The sequence below is a fragment of the Poecilia formosa genome, unplaced genomic scaffold (genome assembly GCF_000485575.1).
Source record: "Poecilia formosa unplaced genomic scaffold, Poecilia_formosa-5.1.2 Scaffold95, whole genome shotgun sequence".
Lineage (NCBI taxonomy): Eukaryota > Metazoa > Chordata > Actinopteri > Cyprinodontiformes > Poeciliidae > Poecilia > Poecilia formosa.
The window spans coordinates 1012522-1034535 of NW_006800034.1; the positions used below are offsets into that span (position 1 = coordinate 1012522).

Here is a 22014-nt window from a genome sequence, read left to right on the forward strand (position 1 = left end):
TACTGATCAAGTGACGTAATGCCAACCATAAGTGAACCAAAATGTGTGACCGCCAGGAGTTGCTCTAGGAATTGCATTTACATGGTGTCAAAGCTGAGAAACTGTGTTCTATATGCAAGGTCGGTTGTGCAGCAGATGATGATTGCGCTAGCGATGCCCTCACTGCTCTCTTAAAGCCAGCGTTGTCAGACTAATGCTGACAAATCATTTTTTTTCCCTTCACACTTTTAGTATTTAGAATTATTTTATTATTTGAAGTCATTCTGGTAACAGAACCGGGTTGGAGAAGCAGTGTAGAACATTTATGCTGTATGTGTAAGTAATATTTTTATGAGGAGAGAGGCCCAGCTACATTATCAACAATCCTCAGTAAGACAGATATGCACATGTGCACACTGTTGAGAATAAATGATTCTGTGTTTTCCTTCTATCTCTTTTAGCTAGTTGTGCACATTAAGCTTTCACGTTCGAGGAGAAGTGTTGTCACTCCTCTTTGTGAACCGGATTGTGATGTAAAAAAATAAAAAAAAACAACCTATGGCTGAAGGTTCTTAGGAAGTTAATGCCACCCATGAGAGTACTGATTTCACTGTGTTTACGCACAACTCTGATCTGAACGGCCACAAGAGAACTCTGTTTGATAATGTCAGACAAGTACAAAAACATATAATTGCTTAACAGAAAACCAGCTTTACCCTAGTCTAATAAAAAATACCACTGGGTCAAACTGTTTTACCTAACCATAGAGTTGCTAAGAAACAGAAAATAAAGGTTTGTCATGAAGACGAGTCAAGGTTCAGATTGAGATCTAAAATATTAACTATCTAATTGGCTGCAGTTGCCTTTCATGCCATTTTTCTGCCTGCGTAGGGCTTGCATTCCCCAAATAATTTGTTTCTTGATAGTTTACTGAATGATTGATTAGAAAATGGAGTCTCCAAGAGTTATTTTGCCAGGCATACGTTTGTACAAAATGTACCATAATTTGTGAGGTTAATGTGGGCGGATATTCCAGTCTTGTGTGTAGGCAAAGTTGATTTTCCCCGTCTGCTTCTGTGGCGTTTGTAATCTCCGCTCACCAGACATGCCATGTATTCACGTTTGTTTTCTGCTTTCAATCGCTCTTTTGAGCCCAAAGTCTATCGAGCTTTTGTTGGGTTATTTCTTTCTCATTTGCCAAGCCTTTGGTCATTTTAATGCTTGACTTCTGTCCCATTGTTAATAGTTTACTTAACTATTACAGGAATATTGGATCTGTTTCCTGGCAGAGATTAATGAAACTTATGTGAGAGGACTTCAGAGTTGTGCCTGGATGAACTGCCTGTATTGAGCACTTTATGGACAATGTTTGGATTTAGATGCCTTGCCTCTAAAATCCACCTCAGCTTTAACGTCATGATTTAATCAGCACAGTGTGGCTGGAAAAAGACAGAGGCCTGGAATCTGCAGAAACCATTAGCAGAAAGGCATCTTCATCTCTGTCTTTTACCGGCTGCTTCATGGCTTCTCTGGGCCTTTAAAAAGGAGTTTTGGGCACCATCTTGATCCATAAAGATCAGCTTTTGAAATTAAGGCCAGATGATGTATAACTTAGCTTTTCATCAAGCCTCCAGGGGGAAATTTGGTGGCTTGCTTTGTGTCAAAAAAAAAATGAATATGCAAAAATCTATTCTCAGAAAATATATGTATACAAATATAATATTAAGTAACTTGATCTTAACATCTGAAAACTAAAGAAAAAAATTTGAATGTTGCAAAAGAAAGGCTATAATAAAAAAAATATTTTCAGTGACTTTTGCTGTAGAGAGTAATGCTTGCTGGATTAAAAAAAAAAAAAAAACATGGGGAAAAAATGACCAAAATTCTGCTGCTCCGTGTATTAAAGCAGCTCAGATGATGACTAAATGATGATAAGATAATACAGAAAGATTGTATTTTTTCCACTATTGTTCGCTGTTCACAGTGTTGCAATAAAACCAATATTATTTCTACTACCTCATCTAATTAAACTGATGTATTAAAAATGACCAATTTTGTGTTTTGAATTACACAATATTTTAATCCTTTAATTTGAAACTGTCAGTGAGATGTTCTAATCTACAGTATGTTGCTCTTCCTAAAAAACCATATAGTTACACTTTAAGGTTGTGTTTTGAAGCAAAATGCCAAACATAGAGGGATGTATGTATGGGTTCAGTTTATAATAAAGAATTGAAATAAAAATAGTTTTCCATATCTATTTGCTTATTCTTATTCAGGCATGGAAAATACTCACATTCCAGAATTGTTCACACTTCTGTACGGATTCTGTATTCTTGCCAATAATATAAAATAAAGCAAGCAAAGTTTAAATAAGCTACTGACAGATTTTGAATTAGATTCACTTAATGAGATTACCTGGAAAGCAACATGTGTACCATAGTGAGATGTCTGTAAATTTTATTTTTTATTTTTTTGAGAAGTAATGTATGGCTGCCTGTCCACCCTCAGCAAGCTTTAGTTTGATTTAGGATTTGAGTAGGAGCTGTTCTTGTTGAATCCAATGAATAGGTGTTTGTGCAAAGCTGTGTGGGAAGGGCCAATATAGGTTGGCCTTTTTACCTCTGCAACCCCATCAGCTGGTAATTGACACCATATGTCAAACAGTCAGAGAACTCCATAATATGCACCTCTTATTTTAGCGCTCAGCCTCTGGAGTAGTTAAACGGGAAATGGGAAAACAAAAGTGAAAATTTAAGATATTGCATAAAAAAAATAAATGAAATAAGCACAACTTACCATCACTTGTCATCTGTAGTGCTCACAGAAAGCCGAGAGAAAGATCTGTAGGTTTCGTAGACGTTCACTTTGCAGAGTCAGAGCTTTGTTAGTTTATAAATTGCAGGATTTTGTTTACCCAGATAAGTGAAACAATCACATCCCCTGGGATGTTATGTAGGGGATACTCTGGGAAATGTGGGGTTTCAGGCTCTTTTCTCAGAGCATAAATGTCAGACTCATTTACACTATGCACTGAACTCTGTTGTTCACTGCTATTATGAGCAGATTTTTTTTTGGATCCAACAGCATGATAAAATTGTTGATTAAATGTGAAAATAGATCCACATAAAGATGTCTGTTGATGTCTGAATGTGGTTGAATTGTGGTTTGGGTTGATCAGATGGAAGCCTGTCACGACTGCTTTGTCGCTGAAAGGAATTACAAGTTTTAACCAATTTTTCTGAACTGGCCAACCATAGATTTAAAAAAAAAAAAATGAGAGAAAAAAAACAGCATGTCCATGGATACAAAGTGTTTGGATTTTTTGGATACCTCTCCTGCTTTTTAAGGTAGGGTTAAATATAACCCGGAATGTGCACCACCATATTTTCAATCAGATTCAGATCTGGGTCTGCACGGGCCATTCCAACAGTTCCTCTAGAAAAGTCATTCTTTTGTCAACTTTGATGTAGTTTTTGGTTGTAGTGACACTGAAAGAAGTTCTTCTCCAGTTTTCTTTGAGAAGCCTCAAGGTTTTACATCAACGTTCACTGGTATTTAGAGGAAGGTGTTTCAATCAGCTTCCGGGAAAGTAACTCTTCTCTGCATACTTGACGCTAAATGTTTGTATCGTTTTTACAAATTCAGATCACTTTTTGTTGCATCATGCAGTTAATGTGCCGACTTCTCCCAACCACTCCACTTAACCCTCTCATTTTACCACTGTCCCATTGTAATTGATTGTATGTCTGCGTTGCCAGCGAGCATTCCTGAATTCTCTAAAATAGGACGTGATTGGTCTGGCTTCTCTCTCAGCTATGGCTGGGGAGATCTCAGGATGTTCATTATCGCACCTCAGACGCCGCTCCTTTTGTTCTTGAAGGCCAGATGGGATGAGAGGACGCTGACCTTTGCTGTCCTTTCATGTATTTTATCACATGAGGAGAAATTTGTTCTTCTTTACCAATAAAGCTTTACAGGAGTGATAACGACTAACTCCCTCTCCTCTTGGTTTTCAACTGTAACGTATGGAAGTGAGTTTCTACACATTGCACCCAGTGTAAGACTGCCCCAGTACTTCAGAAATGTAGAAAATCTTTCCTGACATGCTTTTCTAAAGGCAATTCTAAAAATGCTCAGGAGAGCACTCACCCTCACATGTGGCTCTCTCTTCTTGTGGGTGGACAGATGGTCGCTTTCAGATTTAGAGTTCAACAGATTGTTGGAGGTGTGAATCATGTAATCTCTTCAAGCTAATCACTTTCATTTGTTTCTTAAGGTGTTTGTGTTAAAGCACTGCAACAAATTGTTTTGCTTTTTTTAATGGGCTAAACATTAAAAATGTCCCAAAAAAAAAAAAAAAACAGTAGGGTGCAAGGTGCACATGGTAATCAGGTTCACCAGTGTTCACCGTTTCCTTTTTAGTTGTAAAACGAGGAATAACTACCTAAGTGTGTAACATCTCTTTTCCTCTTTTCCTTTAATAAAACATCAACAACTTTACACAGTGCACACATTGTCTGCCTGGGTGAAGTTTCTCCTCCACTCTAACACATGCTTTGGAATCTGGGAATGGAAAGGAAACTCTTCTTACTCCCACTTCCTCTGCTGTCATTTAACTCTGGAATGATAGTATTGTGATGTTCTGTGGACATTTAAAGTTGGTTCTCAACCCAATTTCTTTATATGTGGCACTCATTCTGTTCACTGCTAGAGGACAGAATTGAATGCTCTCAAAAAGAGTTTCTTCCTATGATATTCTGTGAACATGGATTCTTTTAGGTGAAACTATTAGTTCTTGAGAAATTCCATAGGTACTGTTAGTGCGTCGTACACTTTTGTCCCTTTGCATTTTTTTTATCCAAACCGATACTAACAGTATCACCACTTGGTAATGTAACGACACAGTTACTGCTTCTCCCAATTAAATGTTTCACATCATTTGACAAATGTTAAGATAAGACAAAAATAACCTGAGTAAATGCAAAACATAGTGTTTAGATTATGATTTTATTAGTGACCAATATATTTTCAAATCACCCTAGATCCATTTGAAAATATATTGGTCTCCCTTGAGCTAATTGTGATCAACTGTGTTTTCTGGTTGATTTCACGTCTACCCTACAGAATCAAGAAATCAGAAAAAAAATACTGTCAGAAAACATGAATTAGACTATATTATCAAAAAGAAACTTTTATAATAGGTGAAAAACAAAATAATATCTATCACTTTGACCTGAAGGTGGGTGCCCTGTTACTTGTGGCATAAATTCAGTTCAGATGTGAGATGATCTTAAATGGATGTTTATGCTTGCAATGCTCACTTCTCAGAGGAATTTAGACCAATTAATCCATCGTGAGTAAGTTGGGATTGTACTCGGTGAGTAACCCATGCATGTACTGGGAGAATATGCTAACTCCATGCTGAACCTCCCCAGGCTGAGATTTGAACCCGGGATTTGTTTGCTGCCAACTTAGCAGCATTGCTAGCAACTGCTCCACTGTGCAGCCTTTTTTTTTTTTTTTCCTACCGAGTAACAAAGCCAGTAAGTCGTCTGGTCTTTTAATAACAATGTTCTAACACAAAGAGGGATGATGGACCCTTTAACTCTAGGCCTCAGATTTCTCTAGGCTTCAATCAGTATGAAAAAAAGAAAAGGGGAGGGAAAAAAAAAGAATGTGTCACTGACTCAACAAACTAATGAAGACTTGCCTTCAGCTTCCAACAACCTGTAATCAAAGAGCAGTCCAGTTGCTGACCTTGCTTTTTTTTTTTTTTTCAAATTGGCGCGTATGCAATCCAGTGAAGCCTCAGAGAATTTCGAACAGAAAGTCTTAAAAATATTCACTGTTGCGTTTTGTTTCAGGAAACCGATTTTTAGATCATACATTTATTTTATGCTTTCAGACTTTGTAGATCTCATTCAGTCTTGAGTTTGAAGCATTTTTCCCTCACCTGTCTAGGCTCTGACCTGGTCACATAAAAGTGTTATTATCCTGTCTTTTAAATAACAACCAAGGGAATTATTGGAGCATCTTGTACTTTGGATAATTGCACAGTTGTGCTGCTGATCATAGGGTTATGAAGTGAAAATTTTGATTAGCATTTATGCCAAGAGTGTCCTTGTATCTATGTTTATTTTAAAACACTGAAGTATTATGAAGAGTGGTTTGTTCTGCTGGTTACCCTGTCTGTTTGCTGGCTGTTTTATTAGACAGCCTATATGTTGAGCTAGATGTTTGCTTTGCTGGCAGAGCATATCGATGAAACTGTAACTGCAATCTATTTACTACAAATTTCATCCCGCTTCCAAATGTTTTGCCTGTTGTGTCAACAGTAAGACACAAATTCAGAGTTTTTCATATTTCGTTTTTTTTTTTTTTCCATTCATGGTGTCCCATTGGTCCATAATGTTCATTTGAGAGTCCTGTTCACTTTTATTCCAAAATAGGCCAATGAATTACCTACATGTGGCTACTTGACACACTGTGGAAAAAATACATAAATTGAAACCTGCAAAGTTGATGAAAGGGAAATGGCCTTGTTTGATTTTCTTGTTAAAATATTTTTAACATGAAAACATGATTAGTATTAAAGGATAAAAGTGTCTATATTGTCATAAGACTAGCAAAGGACGAGTTGTTTACTTAAATAAAACCAGTGTAGGTCGCCCTCTTATTTTTTTTTATCTCAAGTACTTCCAAAACATTTTGTAGGTCAAGTATGTTTTGCTTGGTACAGGTCCTTCACAGGAGCTCTTGGCTTTTATTTCACTAGATTGTGCTCACAATAAACTCTTAGAAAGAGACCTCTAGAAGCCAGCCTTGTACACCTTGACGTTTTGACAGAAGTATGTACAACCACTAATATATGAACTTGTTTTTTATGTTGTTGTTTTTTTTTTTAGATCAAACCTGAGAAGACAGAGAAGGAGTGTAAGCAGCAGCTGCTCAGGAGCCTGCAGTTCCTGGAGCGCTACATTTACCTCATCCTCTTTAACACATACCTGCATCTGGAGAAGAAGGACTCCTGGCATCGCTCCTTCTCCGTCTGGATGGAACAGGTAAATCAGCCTCTTACATCATACTTTCATTTGTGTGGATTAAAAAAAGACATACATTATCCTAGTGTATAATAATAGAGCGTAATGGCTGTCTTTTATTTTATCCAGTATTTTTGCTAACATATTGCAGTAGTCAGCATCAACATCAGTAGATGTTTTATGCTTGGAATGAAGAGAGAATGATTTTACAGGCGGACAAAATTACGTTCATTGCGATTAAAAATATATGAAAATCTTCCTTTGGGGTCAAAGTTTTTTTTTTTCTTCTTCTTCTTTTGAAGCACTTCTATTATTACTTATTGTGAGAATGGCTGTAGAAACATGCCCCTGAAGCCCTGGAATGTTTTAAAATCACCCAGCAGAAGACTTCCTGTGTTTTTTCTTTTTCCTTTTCTTCTTAAAAGATGGATTAAAAAAACAGGAATCCAAAATAGAATGGAATGACTGCTGTGAAAACAATTGCCACAGAAATATGCAAAGTCATTCATGCCATTTTCTTCCTGTTATGAATAGCAAATATATGTGGTGCATTAGGGTGGCTGTAATTGCCCAGTTATGCCATGAAAAGAATGCAGGGTTTTTTGCAACGATATTCTGCTGGGAAAGCCAGTTACTATAATAATTTCAAAAATCATCCTCAGAACATGAATCTGAAAACCTTTCATTTTCGCAGCTGTTTCTACATTCATGTGAATAAAGGTACGAGTAATATGCTGCTTTGAGTTGTGTGTGTGAGTATCTGCACTGCTGCTTGCCTTAACAAGAGGTAGAAAAACCAAACATTCGCTATTCGCAGCTGTTGACTGGGAATAAAACGTTGTAATAATGCAGTATAAAAATAATTTCCTCTCACAGTTATTAAACGTTTTCTGTCAGTGGGCCTTTGATTTTGTTAGCGCAATATCTGTCCAATGAACCTGCTGTCAGTCTGCAGGACATCTTTGCAAAACCTGTGATCAGGAGATGGAAGACCATCTGAAATGAGTTTGCGATTTTAGTAGTCTGACGTCAGTTTCAGAATGAACATTTTGTAACGAAGAGGCATTTTTAGAACAATATAAAGATGTATAACTCCAAAATAACTGCCTAATATTTGATGCTTTTGTCATGGAGTGTGGGAAGACATGTAAATGTTGAAAGCCACTAAGGAAACTTTGATCACCTCAGATTGAAACCCATGGAAACTATTTAAAAACCTTTTACAACTTAAATAGTGGTCAGAACCTGCTGTTCAGAAGAACTGTTGCATTATTTAAATCTAGTTCTTATGATGGCTGGACACTCAGCAGCATAATTATCATGACAGATGTACAAGCTGTCTCTTTTTTAATAATGGAGAAAATATTAACTTGCAGAACTTACATTGATTACTTCTGACTTCACCTGTTTTCAACCCTGTACTCTGTTAATACATGCACATCCATTGTGCATGTATTAACATGCACAATGGATGTGCATGTTAATACGTACACATGCACATCGTGCATGGATGCATGTATTAACATGCATCCATGCACGATGGATGCATGTTAATACATGCATCCATTGTGCATGTATTAACAGGAAAGGATGCAGAGATTACACTTAAAAGTCATCTTTCCTTTTGAGTTGTTTCATGCTGATGTAAATGGCAAAAATAAACACCATTAAGGATTTATTGCAATAATGTTTTGTTTCGTTTTATAAGCACGTAAAGTAACCCTGAATTTGAACTTGAATGCAAATCAAGAAATCCTTTCCTGTTTCAGTGGTTTTTCTCCAAAATAACTCGTTTCTATTTTTTACTGCCTGCACTTTATACTTGTGTTGGCTGTAAAAAGGATTTTCCAGGCACTAATGTGCTGAATTAATCAGATTTAAAGTTCACCTGAGCCAAACAGGTTTGATGAATTTGATCTTTCTGTGTTTTCTGTTGAAGCTACAATTGCAAAAGAGCTCATTTGAATGTGCAAAAGAACCCACATCTGGTGGGTTTTGATTTGATGAAATGTGGTGAGTAAAATGTCCCCTCTGAGACTCTGCTGCATCAGAGAGGAGCAACTTTGCTAACTTTAAGCTCCGCTTTACTCTAAATATAACATGATGCAGTTCCCATGGTTCTGTACGTCAGTTTGTGATTGGTTGAGGAACTCTGGTCGACTTCGTCTGGACAGAAGTGTAAGTGTGAATAGAAGAGCAGTCTTACGTCCAAATAAAAAATAAAAACGTGTAGCAGCCAAATTTGATCAAGTCAACAGAGTGGTGAGATAGATTCTTTTAATAAATATTATTTCAAAGGGGCACTGTTTTCTGGACACATAGCGCCATTGTATGGCACAATCAAGCAATTATGTTAACTTTAGTTATTTGCTGAAACTGTAGGATACAAAATAGATTTTTGATTGTACTTGCGCTCTCTCACTTAGTGAGGCATCTACATGCAAAGCACTGATGTTCCTATGTTTTCCAATAAATTATTAAATGAAATCTCATTTTTAAACCGCAGATATTTGTTTGAACCAGTATGTCTGCAGACATTTGGACTGACAAGCCGCTTTGATTTGACTGTCATTAGTATAAAGAACAGTATTCTGACAAACAACATCTGTATTCTGATGCCTTTAGTGGCCCAGTTGCAGCACTCTGGCAGCCACCCAATTATTCTGACCCAGCCAACCCTGCGGCGCAATCACTAGCCTATCATCAGTGACCGTGGCTGGATCTGTAATGACAAACGGCCAGCGCTGAGGGCAGCGGTCGCGGGTCGTCTCCACCACTGGTCGTGTTTTTTGGAGCCGTGGTTACACAACCTCTCAGGCCTGAACTGGCACAGTCTGTCCTTCGCTCTACATTGGTTGTGCTGTACATGTGGGAACTAATTTGATTTCTGTGCCCACTAAAAGCAGGAGTGCCGGGTTTCCAATCATGGCAGGTGATACTAGGTTAGTGATGTGCTTGGCTATTTTTTGTTTTGCTCAGAACATGTCAGTGGGAGGCAGGAATCTAATACTGGAAACACAAGCAAACATTACAATCAGTCACATTAGATATAAAACCATTATAGCTTTTTTACTTTACTTTTGTGTTATTAGCAGCAACAGCAACAAGATTTACATCAGTCTTGAAAGATTGAACGTACATATGCATGTCCCCCCTAATATGTTGGGGATAAATCGTTCGACATTTGCCCTTGCTTTTTGAAATGACATGGAAAAGCTAAAAGTGGCCATACATCATCAGTCCTTAAAGTAGAACTAGAGGAAAAATGTCTTGAAAGTTATAGATATTAAAATCCATGTTTGCTAATCCAGAATGTTGGCTTTAGCTCAATAGAGGGACCTGTGTACAGTGCATTCCTTAGATGCCTGCATGAGGGTGCCCTATCAGTCACTCCAGCTGTTTCGATGTGTGCCACAGAGGCTTCACTGTCCCTCTGCGCCGACCTGGTATGTGCCGCCTTTGAGATCGCCGAGTGTGGGAAAGACCGGTGCCTCCCTGCCTCCCCTCCCATCAATCCAGCACCACAGCTCTGGCGTCATGAGTATTGGCGTTAGCGATTGTTGCATTGCAGCACGAAAGACCTCGATCCAACTGCTCTGCTTATCGTCAATGCAACAAGATCGTTACCACAAGCCGATGATTTTGAAACCATTTTACTCATACAAAGCCACAGAGGGTGAGGTAATTTACCACCACAGATCAGATAGTTTCTATTTGTTTGTTTTTTGTTATGTTACGCTGAGCAGGCACAATTTCATGCTTCATTTTTTAGGCTACATGCACACAGGCCTGTTTTTTTTTTTGTTGTTTTTTTTTTATAAACCAAAACATCACCAAGAGCGTCCATGTGAACTTTCAAAATGTCCATTATATTTATAGGTTAAAAATAAACAGAACTCAGACAAAATAAAAAACAACATCCCAAGTCATTTCTGTAAGTAGTAACTCAGTGGGATGCAGCTATAGTTTCTGGGCATCAGCATCTACATTTAGCTCCTTCAATTTTACCATTAACTTTCTCCAAACACCCCAAAAGCATGATGCTTACACCAACATGTATTACTCTGTAAGTGTTTGGTTTCTGCCACACACAGCTTTGTGCATGTTTCATTTTTCTCTCATTTGAGCAGAGCGCTGTCTGTCTCCTTAACCGTCAGTTAATTCCATTGATGCCAGCAGGATGCAACGTGTTAAAATACGGAAAAGCTGAATCCTTTTGGAAGAAACTATTGGATTACTAAGTCATTGCTTTTTACCGTGTTTTGGAAGTGATTGTTTCATTCTGGCCTTATTTGCTCTGTTGGCATCACAATTAGTTTTGCAGTGTAATGTCAGGTTAAACTGACAAGAGTAGTTATTTTCCAAGAGGGAGTAAACCTTTCCTGCCTGATTATCTGGCACCAAGGATGTACAAGACATATTTTTTCAAAACTGGGTATTCTTCTTGACAATCCTTCAGAGGATGTCAACACCCTCTGCGCTGATTCTCAAGAGATTGCACGTAATCACAGCTCACCGGAGCCCTCCAACATCCTCCTTTTTTTCTGGCCTCTTCCTCACAAATTACCCTCCCAGTCTTCTGATTTTTCACACATCCATTATTTAGACAGCCTGAATGTGGAGGGGATGAGTCAGGTTGCCCTAGTGAACAGCTAAACCGCGGCGTCTCAAAGGAATCACATCGACTGGCTATAATAGTTCAGCTGCACCAAGTCATCAGAAAGGTCGTTAAACAGACGTGTCAGCTTTCCAGGAACACATCACATGGAAGCATGGATGCCGCGACAAGGAATGCTGCTGAATGGATGACTTATAAACAGCTGCTTTAAAGATTAAAAAAAAGAACTGCGTGTAAAACCCTTTATTTATGCTTTTCTTTGAAGAGAGCGACAAAACGATTGCAACTAGCTCGACCTCCTTTGCAACAAAAGGCACAGTACTGTCCAAAATTTGCAGGCTCAGACGAACAGGGAGGAGTTAACTTGGCAGAGTTTCGGCCACTTTACCTCCAGAATGTCTTCGTTCAATTCTGACTCCGTACTGAAACGTTAAAATATGCAAAGTAAAATTTGTAACAGTACCTTACTTTCCCCTGCATGCTGTTTTCCTATTTCTGTTATTGAATGCTGAATCTTCTGCTGCACGGTAAACTCGGCAAGCTGAATCTCTTCTAATGAACCGTTCAGCCTTTAAAGATGCTTCCAGGGAAGTCTGAAACGGCTGGGTTTTGGACAGATTTGTTGGGATTGTTGGGCTTTTCCGGTTGGTGCTTCCCGTTAATCGCGAGGTGTTTGACATCCACAGCAAACCGTGACTCAGTGTGGCTAGTGGACTAATGTGAACAGTGAACTCTCTACATAAAAACTCACAACTTACTGTAAATTGAATCTACGTTTTTTTCAGCTTAAATTACAAAACTGCAAGAATTGAACACCTCAGGAGCAACAACATCCATGCAGGCAGATTTCTGACCTGCTTTCTCCTGCTGCTTATAGGTCTCATAGACAGAATCACAGAATTTTTTTCTCGTCTCATCCTGTCGCGTCTGACAACAGTCGCCTGTTGTTTCAGTGTAGCAGCTACACTTGTAAGACACCAGCGGATAAAACGCTTTCGTTCTGCAACAGTGTTTTTCGTTTCATTTTTAAAAGAAGGAAAAAAAGGGAAGATTTCCAGACTCCCGTCCCCCCCCCACCCCTTTTTTTGTCATTAATTTTTGTTTTGTTTTGTTGTGTTTTTTTTTTTGTGGTAGGTGGCTGCCAGAGCTGGAGTTTATGACATCCTCAACCAGCTGTGTTTCTCAGAGTTCGAAGACCCCAGGGTGATGACGCTGGCCAGGCTGCGCTACCGCTGGCAGCAGCAGGACATTCAGTCACTTCCTTTCCGAGGGGAATTCATCTGAAGGATGATTCCTCTGAATGCACCGTTTTCACAACGAGAGACACTTACAGTAACCTTGTTATGCCTTTACAATTAATCCCCGTGTCATGAACGACATCAGGTCTTATTTCGGTTTGTTCTATTGTTGATCATCCTAACAGCTCCTTTTAGTCTTTACTTTTATTTTTATGATCTTCTCTTTTAGGTGCCTTCTTTATCAATAGTTAACTAATATTGATTTTTTTTTTATTATTATTATTTTCTTATCGCAGATTCTTTTAGTCCTTTTTTGCATCTGAACTTTTGCATCTCCTTTGAGGAAAAAAGAAAAATGTTTTGAAGGAGAAAAACAAATTCCACTGTGTGAGCTAACAATTATGGCTGCATGTCACAACTGTTTGCTGTTGTGTGACCTGATATTTTTTTTTCCAAGCATTGTCCTTTTCAGAGTTTTTTTTTTTTTTTTTTAAATTCACGGTGTACATATGATGGCAGTTATTTAAGCTTTTATCTAAGAGTAAATGGTTTTTAACAGTTTCACATTATTGTTTTTTTTTTTTTTTCACCTTTATAATAATTGCCATACTGTGTCCCTTTGTTGTACCTGGATTGTGTTTTTTTTTGTTTTTGTTTTTTCTTTCACCATTAGATTATAAGTGTCCAGATGCAGGTACTGACATGTCAAAAATTTTTATGTTAGATTGACTCTGAAGGTGTTTATGTCTTTCAAACGTTAGAGAGGTGTTGTTGAAGTTTTTACAGCGTTCTTTCAATTAAATTTTCTTGAGGCATTACCTTCTTTTTTCATAGTTCTGCAAATATAACAGCTTGGCACGGTTCACAGCAGAAAAAGTATGTTTTTTCATCTAATTTGGTTCCTTAAACCAGTTGGACTCTCGTCTTTTCAAGGACCCTGTTTTAAATGCCTTTCGGTTTTCAGAAGCCTTGAGTTGTTTGGCCTCAGCTTCGTGGATTGTGCCTGCAACATGCGACTGTTAGCTTTTGGAAATAGACCTAAATAGTTGAATATGAGTACTTTGATGCGTTTGAAACCAAATAATTCATCCTAAGTGTCATTCACGCGACTGGAGACGAATCAGCACCACGTTTGGAGCTGCGGTTGTTTAAAGTAGAAATGACTCGGCTTAAAAGTGAGCGGGAGATGTGCAGATCCTCTTTTCATCAGTTTGCTCCACTTTCACATCATCACTCTGTCTGCAGGAATTAAACTATACCTCAAATTATTATACTTATGGCTGCAAATAACCTGCTCTGGAAATACTTGGGGTAGTTCATTTTAGTAACAAGGTTAGAAAACGTAAGTCATGTTTTTCTTTGTCAGGTCAACAATAGCACCAATGTTTCACTGAAGACTAGAGATGCATTGATCTGAATGGATCTGACATTCAGATGCCAAATATAATCTAGCAAGCGACAGATCAGAATTCAGAGTAGTTTTCTAGTCTTCCTGCCAAGGGCACTCTTGGATTGCTTAAATAAACTTGGGGTGATGTCATGAGGCTATTGGATAAATCATCCATCTGTCCATCCAGGAGGAAAACTCAGACATTCCCCCCATCCCCAGTGACGGTAGTCCGGGGAATCCCAAGGTGTTCGTAGGCCAGAAGGGGCAGATAACCCCAGGATCTGCCCTGGAGTCCAAACATGATTTCTTTCAAAGTGGAGAAGTAGCCTTATCTCTAAGGCTGGATGTTATCAAAAAAGCTCATTTTAGTCACTTGCATCTTGAATCTCTTTGTTTTGGCCGTGATCCAAGTTCCATGACACATAAGTCGGGGTTGAAGCAAACTGAGCAGAGAATCAACAGCTTCACATTTTGACCCCAATGAGTTTACATACAGAAAATACAGAAAAAAAAATGAGGCAGAGACCGACGCCTGACCTAGAAGCAATCCCCGTTCTTGCATTTTAAAACTATCGCTTGGACTTTAAAGAGCTAATTCCTACCCTGCCTGGCTCATACTTTGTTACAAACGTCTCCGAGTGCATACTTGAGATCATGGTCTGAAGATGCCAAGAAACCCACATGATCTGCAAAACCTCAACGTGTCATCTGAGGTTCCTGAACCAGACTCCCCACTCTTCATGGCTATGTCTTAAGGTCCTGTCCATAGATACCAGGTGGGATCAGCAGAGTCCAACCAGCAATGAGAATAAGTTCAACTTTATATTGAGAATGCAAACCCAACCACTTGATTTAGTTGTGTCAGGACTGGATAACCCTTAAAATCAACCCAAGTGCTAAATTCTGCTCTCATCAAAACGCTTTGATATGATCATATGCTTTCTCAGTTACAGTTGCTGTAAAAAAAAAAGATAAAAGAAAAATGTTTTACTATTTCAAAACAAAGACAATGTTTACATATTTTAGTGTTACACAGGATTTTATTACGCTAAAAATTGCCGGCTGTAGACCAACAAGCTGTCATTCCAGTAACAGCTGTCTCAATGTAGATCCTAACCTTGGCTGAGATTTCCAGATTTGCCAAATCCTTGAAGCTCAAACGGACAAAACAGAGCAAATTCCCTGGACTCCATTCAGCGTTCATGTTATCTGATTTTCGTTTTGCTTTCTCTCTTGCTTTCTCACAGCTTGAATGAACCGCAGATGGTTCAAGAGGTCTTGAGTTACGTCTGAGTTGTCTTCCTTCAGTAGCGGTGCCTGAAGAGTCCAAATCAGCAAATTTTGGTCATCAGCTGATTTCCGTGTGCATCTTGTTAGCTACTGTTCAAGGGTATGTCTCCAGTGTCTTAGCACTTTTTTTTTTTTTTTTTTTTTATAATTTGGTATTTTGTTTTTCTTCAAAGTAATAATTTAGCATGCTTTAACCAAGAATCCTACCCTAAAACCAGAAAAATAAGCCAATAAAGACATCAAAAATCCATCAAAAAGAAGCCTTATGTTTCTCTGTTGAATTTCCAAACAAGCAGCATCGCTTTGTGAGGATTAGATGGAAATTCACGTGACTTAACTAGGTCCAGAAGGTTAAACATTCTTGTGTAACTTTGCAACACAAGCATGTGTAAGTGTAAGCTTTGATAACACCCTAACGACTTTTGTCTATCGCATTTATAGTATTTAATGTTTTATTGTAGAGATTATGTGTCCCCTGTTTTTCATTGTATGTTCATTTTTATTTTTTGGGAGACTAAAATAAAAAATACAACTTAAACTGCAAGCCTGCTTTCTGGTACATCACTAGGATGGTATTTTATCAGGGTGGAACATAAAATGCTGATCTGCGTTAAAGATTCGGTGTGCTGCAGTTTAAAGTGTCCCGATTCCACGAAAGCCAGAAGAATTTTGCCTCTTCCCTCCTCAGCTTCCTTTCCCTTTTCCTCCTTATCTCGGCATCATCCTTTTGCACCCCGTACGAAAGAAAACCTCTCGTATATCCTCCTGCGCAGCTTCCTTGGCGGAGCGGAGCAGGTTATGAAGATTGAACGGCATACATTTCCAAAAAAAAACTAAGCAAAAAAAAACAGATGATTCTTTGTTGGACTGAGATCTTAACATTTTCCATACACAGTAATAAAGAGCTTAGTCAGATCAAAGACTAATCTGAAAAGCCTTTTGATGTGGACAGGTAGGGTCTTAATTAAAAAAAAAAAAGAAGAAGAAGAAAACTAGGGTCACTTTCCAGAATGGAGGGTTGTGTGAGGATTAAAAGCCACCCGCGGCCGGCACATCAGTGAAGCTCACTTGGCTTTGCTGGCCTACTTTGAAAGACTAATATCTCAGATCACTTCCCTTCTTGTAAGAGCATAGCAGGCTTATCTTCTGGAATACGGAAGTTGTTAGGATTTCTGTCGCGCTGCTGCCTATCTGCTCTGGAGTGTTCTCGATGCAAACCCAGTTGCCTCAAAAGTAAAAAAAAAAAACCCACCATACAGGTTGCCACATTTCTTTCCTTTTGAAATGACCTTAACTTTGAATTGTTAGGTAAGTGCACCGCAGTTCTTGCAAAACAACACAAAGTATCACATAATTGCATGGAACAACAGGAAACCTACCAAGACGTGACCCGTCCACCTAACCCGGTAAAGCCAGGCAAGGAGTACGTCAATCAGAAAACTAGGCGGGAGCTCTATAGTAAATCTGACAGAGCTGCAAAAATCCACAGTTCAGGTGGGAGAATCAACTGTCAAATGTGTGGAAACATGGCAAGAAGAAGGCCACATAAAGCCCAGTTTCAGTTTTGCCAGAAGGGGAAACGGCAAAAATCTGAAAATAACGGTGAAGCATGGAGGTGACGACATCATGCTGTGGGGACATTCTTCTCCAGCGGCAACAGGGACAATGGCCAGAGTTAGGAAGACGGACTCGAGGTGATGGTCCAGAATCCAGACACAGCAACCGTAAACACACGCGCAGAGTTACGGGTTTGCGTCACAGTACATTCATGGGTTATAACGGCCTAAATCCTTTAAATCCGAAGCAAAACTTTAAAGTTGCTTTTACGACTGAGCTGGAGTGTTTTTGTTTTTGTCAGAAGGATTCGCAAATACTTCATTCCCTAGACGGGGAAACTGAGTGCAGATATACCACAAAAGACTTGTAGCTGTAAATGCAGTGCAAGCCAGCCGCGGCATGCATGTGCACCAAACACAAATGCAGGCCACACGTTTCAGAATTTTACTTGCCAAGGATTTATAAAAATGGAACGATTTTCTTTTCACTTCACAGTCAGGCACTACATTACGTTGATCTATCACATAAAATATGGATAAAACAGCTTGAAGTTTATGGTTGTGATGTGACAAAACGTGAAAACGTTAAAAAGGGTGTATAAAATCTGATGCAAGCCACTGTATGGATCAAACACACTGCAACCCTTTTGCAAAGAGCAATGTCTGTTCCTGTTTTCTCTTTACCAGCGGAGACAAATCGGTCGAAACAACCGATACGGATATGGAGAGGGCCTATTTAGTTGCAGCATGTGGCCAACTTGACTCCGGGTCAAGATAAGCCCAGGACACGAGGACCATGCTTGGATGATATAGCGGCCCCCTCGCCTTTGAAATCCCTTCCAAACTCATTGAGATACTCCCCAAAGTGAAATCCAAGCTAGTGGTTCTGAAGGATCCAGAGATTACGACGGACAAAGAGCGCCATTGAAGAGCCGAGCGGCAAAGAGGGGATGTAATGAACTTCATGTGGAAAGCTTCCCGCTGCAGATGAGAGAGCTGGTCTGGACAGGAGGCATGGCACTGGCGTGAGGGTGCACGAGTGCATCGCCATCCGCTTTGATTGTTCTTGTGTGCATGAAGGCAAAGTGACAAACACCTCGGAGACTCCGGTGTGCACCGAGCTCTCAAAGGGATTTGATCAGTAATAAGCGCATGAAAGGGAAGCGTTTCATTTTGCACGTCCAAGTCTTGTTTTTTTTTTCTTTTCTTTTTTTTTCCCTTACCATGGGCAATAATGTACAGTCCCTGATAGGCGATGCATTACACACCTCACTGAGCAGGGTAATGAAAAGTCACCATAATAAAATGAAGAAATTGACAAGTAACTTTCAAAAACTAATTTCCTCTCTCATTCAGTCTTTTGGCAGACATCCCGATTTTGCCACTTATAGGAACTAAATCAAGGTAGTGTGTTATCTTGTAAGCTGGACTACACTGCAGACATAAAATGTGTTTTACAAGGACATGCTGATTGCATGGTTTTGAGTATTTGCACACAAAGGGAGGTTAAAGCTGTTTGGATTTAGTTCAGTAACTCAACCACTTAAAGAAACACGTAGAGATTAATTACACACAGACAAGTGTTTTCAAGCCTTATTTCTATTAATGCAGCTTCGCTAATGAAAACAAGGCATTTAAGATTAGAATATTACATCAAACCAATAATGATTTTAAAAAAAAAATACAGAAATGCCGGCTTAATGAGTTTTAACTTATTTGTTGTTTAAAAACAACAAATAAAAAGACGCACCTTTTTTTTTCTTGCACTGACTTTTCTTGCTTTACATCAGTTAGGAATTTGTTTATTTTTATTTGCTAAAGAAAGAATGGAAGAAAGAATTCTTGATGTCTTCAAAATCAGAACTTAGTGCTTGGTAGCACTGCCTTTGAACCGATTCGGGTCAAACCTTCCACAAGCTTCTCCCAGTAGTTTGTTGGAGTTCCGGCCCGAGCCTCCTGACAGAACTGGTGGAACTGGGTGTGATTTTTGCTCAAACACGTCTGACCATATTTGTCCACAAATTCTCCTTAGGAGTGAGCTCTAGGCTTTGTAGTGTCCACACCAAAACATTGAATGTGTTGCCACTTTTAGCCACTTTGACTTAGAGTGATTGCGTTGGAAAACCCATTTGCTCCAGAGCTTTAACTACCGGACTGACGTCTCTAGTTGTTGCTTCAATATTTCCGACTGTTTTCTCTCCATCGATGCCCTCTGTTTTGTTAAGATCCTCCTGCAGTAAACACCCCTACAAAATGGTGCTGCTTACCCTCATGCTTCACAGCTGGAGTGGTGTTACTCACACCAGACTTCCCTCCAAATGTAACTATGGTCTTTAGTCAAAGTTCCGTTTTAGTTTTAGAAGTGACTCTGAATGGGTCCAAATTATCAGAAAAACAACATTCTGTCTATGAGATTTGCCTTGAGAGGAAACGCAGCTTTGTTTTTTGTTTTTTTATAGAATTTTTTTTGCTGCATTGATAAATGCTGAATTTTCCACAGCGGCTTTGTATGAGTTGGAAAAAATAAATACACTCAAAAAGCTATGTCCATTATAAACCATTCCTCTGTTTGGAATGGATACACACTGAAATGCTTATGCAGCACAAAGCACTGCAAGGCAATTCATACTTTATTCAGCGTAACAACTGTTAAGGTTCAGATCCCCCTCCCCCCCCCAACTCCCTCTCAAACTCAGACCTCTCAAACTGCTGGGCAGAGCGGCAGCTGCTTTGCATCTTCTGCATCTCGGAGAAGAAAAAAATTGCATATTTTCACAGCTCGCTGGCATGGCTAGACAGAATTACAGCACATGCTAAGGCATCCAGAGTCTGCATAGGTTCCCTCTGCGGTGCAACTTCTCCCTGTGGCTGAAAACACTCGGGGAAAAAAAAGTTTAAGTCTTTGCAGCTACGGATCAGTTATTCGGGGTTTTGGAGGAGAAACACAACCAGACAGAACCTTTTCTTTTTTATTCGCCGATTCACAAGGGATTTCTGAACATCTCAGTGGATTTTTCTGTTGGGAAAACTTGCCATGTAGGTTCAGTTCAAGTCAAAAGTGCACCAATGTTTCGCTCTTATGTTATAAAGGACAGAGTGTTCTGTTGTAGAAAATTGTACTTGTGTGTGGACGTAACCACAGACTGTGAGTGGAGCTATTCATTTCTGAAGGGGAAAAAACAGGGCTTCTAACTGAATACTATGCTATATTGTGGAATGTGTTCCTGGCTTTTAGACACACATGAAGAAGACGAAGAAGAAGAAAAAAAAAACTTCTAAACATCATGGATGGAAAAACAGCATAAAGCATCTCACAAGGCAGTTAATGGTTTCCATCTCTTAATACTGTGGTTAGTTTCCACTACTTATTAATGCACAGCTCTGGATCACCATCCAATCCCCTCTCAGTTGCCCCAGGGGAGACGACTGCGGAATATCCCCCCTCCCAACACCTGCCAAACGTTGACCATCCTGGAAGCTTTGAGCCAATTAACCACACACTGAGGGCATTACAGGCAACGCGCTCTTATCTGGAGCCCAGACACACTCGAGGAACAGAAAAGAAAGGGGGATGGGGAGCTTGGTGTCCAGTCTAGACACCCTAATTTCTCAAATAAAAAAAAGAAAAAAAAAACTAAAAGTCAAGACTCGTTGCAGCCCCAACCCCCCGCCTTCTGCCTTCCTTTGAGAAAGATTCCAGAGTTGTTGATTCAGGCTCGGCGCACTCACGTCTGAATCAGTCTGGACTCCAGCAGAGCAAATTTAAAAAGAATTATCTTGGTGGTCTTCACAGTACTGCCAAATATTACCAGGCTCTCGTTTCCCCTCAGTGGATCTGCTGTTGGGCAAATGGAACATATGCTCAGAGTGACATCTGCAGGATTAGCTCAGATTACGAAACTAGTATGATTTGATTTGTTTTTGCTGAAGCTGGTAACATAATCGCCATGTCAAATCAGACAGCTTCCCTGTAGACTACAGACCATTTTAAATTCATAACTCTTTTTCTTGGTTTGGACAATAGAATAAGTCAAACTGAACAAAACAGAGCACACATCCTTCCTCCCAGGGCTATCTTTTCAATTAAAAGACAACAACAGAAAAATAAATAAAAATAGGGGGAAAAAATTGTATTGCTCTATTGTTACAAAACTTGCTGTCAAATTTGACGATTTTAAAATCGATGTTTACATACACCTTATAAAAAGACTGCATATATGTATTTTTTTCTTACATCAGCACATCAAATAAGATTCAATATGTCCCCTTTTTGGTTAGAATAGAGACATCTGAGTGATGTTTTATAAAATGCCATTTTATGTTGCAGCATATTAAAAAGTAAGAAAGTGTGTTTTATTCAGAAAACAAAGTCAAGGGGATGTGAAAGCTGCAGTTATTCTGCAGTTTCAGTCTGTGCAGTCAATTTATTACAAGGACACACATTTTCTCGCGTTCAGATGACTTGTGTTAATATTACACAAAGACAAACACAACGTTTTCAAATGATAATTTATTTTTGTTAAAGGGCAAAAACGATTCAAATCTGAGTAAACTTACTTTTCCAAAACTGTTTTTTTTTTTACCTCCCTGAGCTGCATTTTTCAACCTTTGCGTTTATTGTAAATGTTCGGCCATTGGCTTTTGTAAGCGTTTTGTCGTCACCGGTGCCTCAGTGTAATGTGAAGGAATGCTGTTCCCAGATTTACTGCCATGTGATCACTAACATATGTTTGTGGACTAATGTAAACACGCTCTCTATGAGTTATTACCTTGCATCTGGAGTCTGGACGGGCTATTTCGGCGTGTTACAGAAGGAGAAATAGTCCAAATTCCATGACTGAACATCAGCTGTGTCTGAGGCTGTTTTCTTTTTCTCTCTCTCTCTCTCTCTCCCAACTTA

The 22014-nt window shown here is 39.1% G+C and overlaps 1 protein-coding gene across 8 annotated transcripts in view; it reads left to right on the top strand.

Annotated features, from left to right (window-relative positions):
* pald1a (phosphatase domain containing paladin 1a) overlaps positions 1-15273 on the top strand; it is a 45716-nt gene extending 30443 nt beyond the window's left edge. For all 8 annotated transcript variants that reach the window (XM_007558298.2, XM_007558301.2, XM_007558299.2 and 5 more), the window contains 2 exons: positions 6888-7043; positions 12775-15273. In XM_007558298.2, coding sequence (XP_007558360.1) covers positions 6888-7043; positions 12775-12924 — 306 coding nt within the window. In that variant the 3' untranslated portion in view covers positions 12925-15273. The remainder of the gene's footprint in view (positions 1-6887; positions 7044-12774) is intronic.
* The last annotated feature ends 6741 nt before the right edge of the window (positions 15274-22014 follow it).